The 7,661-nt window shown below is 48.3% G+C and overlaps 1 protein-coding gene across 1 annotated transcript; it reads right to left on the bottom strand.

The window, feature by feature from the left end:
• Positions 1–307: 307 nt before the first annotated feature.
• LOC137895968 (glutamate dehydrogenase, mitochondrial-like) lies at positions 308–7,614 on the bottom strand. The gene is made up of 13 exons (XM_068741496.1): positions 7,216–7,614; positions 5,983–6,063; positions 5,788–5,843; positions 5,345–5,408; positions 5,150–5,244; positions 4,737–4,916; positions 3,061–3,198; positions 2,785–2,922; positions 2,636–2,716; positions 2,420–2,543; positions 2,231–2,322; positions 1,971–2,033; positions 308–1,767 (listed from the first exon to the last, which is right to left on the bottom strand). The coding sequence occupies exons 1-13, from the start codon at positions 7,604–7,606 to the stop codon at positions 1,648–1,650; spliced, it is 1,623 nt and encodes a 540-aa protein (XP_068597597.1). The 5' UTR covers positions 7,607–7,614; the 3' UTR covers positions 308–1,647.
• Positions 7,615–7,661: the final 47 nt, after the last annotated feature.

Below are 7,661 nucleotides of genomic sequence, written 5' to 3'. Positions count from 1 at the left end.
CGCCGAGCGGCCCAGTCTCATCCTATCTGGATCTGCACCGTCCACACGGTGATCTGGATCAGCACCAGAAGGTTCTAGACGGTTCTTGGTGTCTTTATATACACCAACATGAAAAGTTAAAGTGAACCAGAGTTATTTTTAACTGATTTTTGAATCCATAAATGGAGTTTTCAATGTTAAAATGTTAGTTTAGGCAAAAAACCTAAACTAAAAACAAACTAGAAACACGGAACATGAATGCCACGCTGTTGGAACGCAAGTGGATTTAAACGTCCCCCAAAAAACAGTTCAACATACAAAAACACAGTTGTGTCTTTTCTGTACTTTATTTGGCTTCTTAACAAAATGGCGTATAAAGTCCCTCAAAGCCAGAACACATTCCCACAGGTTCGGGCGACGGCCTTCTTCCCTTTGTGCGCCCGGCCCATTTGGGGACCGGGACGCCAGGTGAGTGTATAAACGTTGCATAGGTGAGCAGGTGAGGAGCAGGATGTTCAGCATCAGGACAGAATACAAGCAGGACTCCCGTCTAGAACCGTTCTGTTAGCACGCATTCTGCGCAGAATGCATGCTAACAGCTAGCAGTCCCGCTTTTGTTTGCGCTTTACTCCTGGCTACAGAACACCAAACCAAAACCTGCTAATGTTGCTCCTTTGAACTGCATAGATTAGCATTAGCGACCGACCTGAGAGGAGAAAATAAAATAAAAAGCAAACCTTTAGGGGCACTTTTGGTTTAGCATCAACCTTTAGCTACCTGGAAGCTAAACCAGTAGCTAGCAGCAGAGGCTAGAGGTTGAGGGATAATTCCATGATTTATGTGAAACATCATCTCGTTCCTCCGATGAGAGGATCACGTAGCGTTTACTGTCAAGGAAATAAAACACCAGAAGGGTCCTTTAGTACGTCGACTGTGTACTGCATCATACATGAAGGTAAATGTATACAAATACAGGTCCTTGAGACAGACGTGGCCAAAACTACGTGGACACGCAGGAGGGCATTAACCCGTAAACAGAAGAGCGCTGGAGCAGAAGGGTGAATGAACAAAAGTCAACCGTAAAGGAATGACTGAAGACCATTCACCCGGTCAATTATTGATTGGTAATCGGCGATTCTTCCCAGTAAAGCCACCTGGTTCCGTAGAATCATACTGGGAGTTCATGATGTTGCCAGTCTCATGTATACCGGAGCCAATGATTTCAAAATCAAAGGAAGTTTGAAAATCTGACCAGTCCTCCGGTCCTCGTTTCAGAAACAGAAGAGACGCTGTCCACAGAGTTTTGGCCACAGTTTCTACGATATTTGAGTTCATCCGTGTAAAAAGCAGAAACATGTCAGCTGTCCTCAAGGTGACGGAATGGACGACGAACATCAGCTGTAAACGGTGCTGGAGTCTGACTGCCAAGAGCAGGAGGCAGGACAGACGGGCGGGGACAGACGGGTGGAGACAAAGAGACTGGTGGAAGATTGGGGACAGACGGATGGAGACAGAGACAGACTGGTGGAAGATTGGGGACAGACAGGTGGACACAGAGACAGACGGGCGGGGACAGACGGGTGGAGACAAAGAGACTGGTGGAAGATTGGGGACAGACGGATGGAGACAGAGACAGACTGGTGGACACAGAGACAGACTGGTGACAGCCTATGTGAAGATGAGGCCGGCTTCGCTGTACACCTGGAAGACCTTCTCGATGGCGTTGACGTACGCCGCGGTCCGCAGGTCCAAACCCAGGTTGTACTTGTTGGCTGTCCTCATTATTTGCTGCGTGAGAGACAAAGTCCAAATCAGGGACGTCTCAAAAGGGTTAATCAGCACCTTTTGCAGTTAAAAGGTTAAGCCGGACGCCGTTCCTGACGCAACTCAATCCGGTCCGTGGTTGGGGACCCCAGGGGTCGAAGACTGAAGCTGTGTGTGTGTGTGTGTGCGTGTGTGTGTGCGTGTGTGTGTGTGTGTGCGTGCGTTACCCTGGCAGAACGTTCCATCGTGAAGGCCAGACCTGAGTGAACGATGTCCTTCTCAGAAGCTCCCTGAAACGGGACAGAAGCAGCCGTTGGACTATTGATCAGGAGTCCAGCAGACATCTAACGATCCACCTCCATCACATCAACAGATAAAGTTCTAACGCTGAGCTCCTCTGTACCTAGTAGTAGTCGTAGTAGTAGTAGTAGTAGTACGGTTTTATTAAGAGACTGCAGTCAGGGAAAAGGAAATCTGGAAGACTCACAGCAATCCTGTCCTGGAATTCTGAGGTCGGGACGATGGGAATGGCTCCTCCATGTTTTCCAAACTTCCTCTCCAGACTCTCCTGGACCGACACTGAAGAGAGACACACACGTCCTCCGTTCCACTCCTGCTCGTCTAAATCTGTTCGTTACTCTGCATTATTGATTGTTATTGATCGATTTGTTCTTACTCAGCAGGTGATAGTTGGAATCGCGCTCATATTTGAAGGTGAGTCGACCGTAACTGACGTGATTCAGATTCTTCAGCCATTCGAAGTAAGAAACCGTCACGCCGCCGGCGTTCAGGTACATGTCCTGGACAAGGAAGGAGGAGTTAAGGAAAGGCAACAAGGAGAGACAGGAAGGAGAGGAAACCGGATCTTTATGCAGCTTCTGCATCCACTGACCGGAATCACCAGGATGTTCCTGTCCAGGAAAATGCGGTCAGCTTCGGGCGTGGTCGGACCGTTGGCTCCCTCAGCGATGACCTGAAGTAACATGCCCAGTTTACTAAAGCATGATGGGAAAGCATGACATCACAGAGGCTGTGTGTTACCTTAGCTCTAATCTTGTGCGCGTTGCTCTTAGTCAGCTGTTTCTCACTGGCGGCGGGGATGAGAATATCACAGTCAGCCTCCAGGATGCTTCCTTCGTACGGCGTCGAGTTTGGAAAACCAACAATCGTCCCGTTGTCCTGGAGACCCAAAACAAACACATCTATTCGGTTAGTTTGAAAGAGCGCATCAGCAACAGTCCTAGCGCCGACCAGTTTGTAGTCCTGTCTATCGAGAACGCAGACCAGTTTGTAGTCCTGTCCAGCACCAGTACTGACCAGTTTGTAGTCCTCCAGCTCTTTCGGGTCGATGCCGTTGGGGTTCCAGATGGTTCCGTCCTTTTCTCCAATTCCGATACACTTCGCCCCAAAACGGTGAAGGTAACGCATTGAGTGTAGACCGACGTTACCAAAACCCTGCGAGATGGAACACGGGGCAGGAGTCAAACGTTTCTCGGGTGTCTGTTAGCAGCACCAACTGGTCTATGCTGAACCAGAACATTGCAACAGTACGTTAGCATGCTAACTTTTTAAGCTAAAATATATATATATATTTTTAAGAGTAACACATGTTGGAAACAAATGATAACGTCAACCTCGGTATGCTGATGTTGGCTATATGTGGCCAAGTAGTGCTAATGCTAAGTAGTTTTATTTGCCTAAAGCTAGCAATGTCTTTTTGTTGTTTGAAGCTAGCCACGTCTTTTTGTTGTTTGAAGCTAGCCACGTCTTTTTGTTGTTTGAAGCTAGCCACGTCTTTTTGTTGTTTGAAGCTAGCCACGTCTTTTTGTTGTTTGAAGCTAGCCACGTCTTTTTGTTGTTTGAAGCTAGCCATGTCTTTTTGTTGTTTGAAGCTAGCCACGTCTTTTTGTTGTTTGAAGCTAGCCATGTCTTTTTGTTGTTTAAAGCTAGCCATGTCTTTTTATTGTTTAAAGCTAGCCATGTCTTTTTGTTGTTTAAAGCTAGCCATGTCTTTGTTGTTTAACACTAGCCATGTCTTTTTGTTGTTTAACACTAGCCATGTCTTTTTGTTGTTTAACACTAGCCATGTCTTTTTGTTGTTTAACACTAGCCACGTCTTTTTGTTGTTTGAAGCTAGCCATGTCTTTTTGTTGTTTGAAGCTAGCCATGTCTTTTTGTTGTTTAAAGCTAGCCATGTCTTTTTATTGTTTAAAGCTAGCCATGTCTTTTTGTTGTTTAAAGCTAGCCATGTCTTTGTTGTTTAACACTAGCCATGTCTTTTTGTTGTTTAACACTAGCCATGTCTTTTTGTTGTTTAACACTAGCCACGTCTTTTTGTTGTTTGAAGCTAGCCATGTCTTTTTGTTGTTTGAAGCTAGCCATGTCTTTTTGTTGTTTGAAGCTAACCATGTCTTTTTGTTGTTTGAAGCTAACCATGTCTTTTTGTTGTTTGAAGCTAACCATGTCTTTTTGTTGTTTGAAGCTAACCATGTCTTTTTGTTGTTTGAAGCTAACCATGTAGTCACTGTCGGGTTTTGACGTGAACGATTATCATTAGCTTCAACTGAACTTTGCTATAAGCTCTATTTAACACAAAGATGATAAACAACTTGGTAAAAGCTACCCGGTGAACATCAGCGATGTTAGCATATTTAGCTAACATCACCATTAACATGTCTATTAAGTCACCTGTTCGACATTGTAAAGAACATCTGCGTTGCATTAGAACGTTTGCAGCTCTGTGATTGGGCGTTGGGCTACAGTTGAAGCGTTCTGCTTTACAGCACTCGTTAGCAGACTGAGAGCAGCTTTAGGGTAACGAGCGTCTCCACAGTGTGCCAACTGCAATTTAACAGCCGAAACCAGCGGAAAACTTGAGGATGGAAAGAATGATGAAGACGAAGGGAGGGTTCCAGACTAAATTCAGTCCCTGAACCGGGGGGGACTGCAGCAACTCATTACTGTTAGCATCGAGTCCTCTCTTCACATCCAACCTGGATGACGAAGGTCTTGTCCTGGAAGCCAGGACACATCCCCAGTTTGCTCATGTAGGCCGCTTCGTTGATGAAGTTCTCGATGCCGTGGAAAACTCCTCGGCCGGTGGCGGAGATGCGACCGTGGATCCCCCCCTGGCTGATGGGCTTCCCGGTGACGCAGGCGTAAGCGTTGATGTCCTGAAGGAAGCGGAAACAACATCCAGTCAGATTCGTTTTCCCGTTTCGGGCTCCCCGAGGAACGTTTTTGGACCAGACTCTATATTCCCAACCAGGAACAGCTGGAGCTCCGTGAACGCCGATTGGGAGGTACTTAGCTCCTATTTCAGAGGCGGTTCTCTCCCAGAACAAGAGGAACCGTGTAATGAAAGTGTCCGATCGGTTGAATCCGTGAAGAACCTTCAGAGACTCACGTAGTGGCCCATCGTGGTGGCGAAGGTGTCCGCAATCCAGGACATCTCCCTCTCGCCGGTGCTCATGTCTGGGGCCGGGACGTCAATACCGGGCCCTGAAGAACCGAGACAACGGCCCAATATGAGTCCAAGCAACTTTCATCCACACGGAATGAAACAGGAAGTGCGTTGCACGCCTGCTGGCGTCCGCCTCACCGATGAAGCCTTTCTTGGCGAGCTCGACGGTGAACCTGCGGGTGATTTTTTCCAGCTCGTTGTCCTGGAGGCACAAAGACTTCAGGCTGAGTCATCCTGAACGCACACCATTCACCCGTTGGGCTTTGCTTCTCGTCTTGCTAAGCTAGGCTAACCACACCCCGACACCAGCTCTGACATGACCGTGACTGGAGGGGCCAGGTAGACTGCAGCCTGTGGGGGGGGGGGGGGCGGCTGTGGTAAAACCCGTCTCTGAGGATGAGTCAGAGTTCCTGCGGGAGGGAGGGAGGGAGGGAGGGAGGGCGTTTCTTCCATACCTCCGCGTGGAATCTTACAGACCTGCTGCATGTGTTTCTCATTACTGACACCACAGACGCCACAGATGCCAGGCTCCTCCTCTGCCCGCAGTCATGGCAGCGCTTTCTCGAACGGTGAGAACTTACAGAGTATTTCTTTGGGTCGATCTTCACGCCGGCTTTGGCTCCACCGAACGGCACATCTGGAACAGACAAACGAAGTGACTCACGAGAACAGACGGCGGCGTCCATCCGACCAGCTGGTAGATTCAAAAAGCGGCGAGCAGCAGCTAGCGGCTAGCTCAAAGGAGGAGGACAGTCAGTGGCGTTCAGCGCTCTCACCAACAACCGCGCATTTGTAGGTCATGAGCGAGGCGAGAGCTTTCACCTCGTCCACCGACACGTCTGTGCTGTAGCGGATACCTGTAAAACACAAACACGTACTCCTGAACCGGCGTCTCAGAGTCAGGACGCGATGATGTCACCGCTTTTTGAAATTAAGTTTTAAAATTGTACATTAGAATATAAATTCTCCGATCACTTAACCCGAACAATCAAGTGCATGAACGTAAACATTAGCGTGTTAGCATTAGCATGCGTCTGACGCCATTCACCGTAGAGATCATGATGACGTCACTGCGGACACGCGACTGCACGCCAACACACAAACCTGATCGTCAACATGTCTGCCAGGGCAGGAAGCCTCATTAGCGCCAGCCCTTCTCTTTGTCTTTACGCGATGACGTCATTATGTAATTGTTAACTATATTGTAGAAGTATAAATTAAGTTAATAACTAAGATGAATTGAAACGCTTGTTAGGATTATAATGCTAACGAGGCATGACATGAACTGCGGTCTGTTCAGTCGCCGAGCAACAATAGACATTAAGATACTAAGACACTACATCGTATTATTATCATTATAATAGTAGTAGTACGCCATCGGCGAGCAACTCGCTGTAAAGAACCACTTCCTGTTTCTGTGTCACGTGATTCCCACACACCCCGCCTCTTCAGGGAGCTTTAACGAATAAAATAACTACTGAATTAATCGAATGAAAGTTCGATTGATCGTCCATTAGCGGTGGGATTTGTTCATGAGGGCGGATAAAGTATTAGATGATATTATTTAACAGATAAAACAGCTGATTTGTTGCTATTGGAGACACAGAAAGCGTTATCAGTAATAATTCATAATGTTGATAGAAGTCAACTGTTCACAATTTCCATTTCAGATCATCAAATCAATCACATGTGGTAATAAAACAATACAGGCTGTAAAAAGTGACGTCCCTGCCAGAGTAAAAGTATTACATCAGAGTAAAAGTACTCTTTTATATCAGTTAAAGTCCATCAGGCAGGACGGCGCGTGAGTTTTAGTGTCCTCAGGTTGTTAAAAGTAAATAAATACATTTGACTGTTTCAAATGATTGACTAGTGAAGTACTGCAGCAGAGTAGAGTACGCGCTATCTGTACTGGAGTACATGCACCGTGTTCTCGTGACTATCTGGCTCTCACTGGTCCCCCGGTTCCGGGTGTGTGGCGGCGCCGGGGCCGGGCCGGGGCGACTCACCCCCCTTGCAGGGCGTCCGGTGCTGGCTGTGCTGAGCCCGGTAGCCCTCGACCACCTCCCACTCGCCGTTGTCTTTCCTGATGGGGAAGCAGACGCTCAGGACGTGGTTACACGGCTTGATGATCTTCAGGATCCCGCGCACCCGCTTCTTCTTCAGCTCGGCGCTCTCCCGGGTCTTCAGGGTGTCCACCAGCTTGTCCTCCACGATAGCGGCTCCGCGGTCGAAGAAGCCCTCCACCATGGTGAAGAAGTTCGGGTCGTCGTCCCGGTCCACGGCCTGGCTGTAGGCGCGATGCCGCAGCAGGGACGCGGACGCCGGCAGAGCCGAGTCGGCGGAGGCCAGGACGCTCCCCGCCGCTCGCGTGAGCAGCTCTCCGAAATACCGGTGCATGTTGGCGTTCGGGCGAAGCTAACCGTTCCGAGGAGAAGCTAGGAGTGGCGAAGTT

This window comes from Brachionichthys hirsutus, chromosome 7 (assembly GCF_040956055.1).
Source record: "Brachionichthys hirsutus isolate HB-005 chromosome 7, CSIRO-AGI_Bhir_v1, whole genome shotgun sequence".
Taxonomy (NCBI): domain Eukaryota; kingdom Metazoa; phylum Chordata; class Actinopteri; order Lophiiformes; family Brachionichthyidae; genus Brachionichthys; species Brachionichthys hirsutus.
The sequence above is the reverse complement of the archived record's forward strand: the minus strand, read 5'-3'. Positions and strand labels throughout refer to the sequence as shown.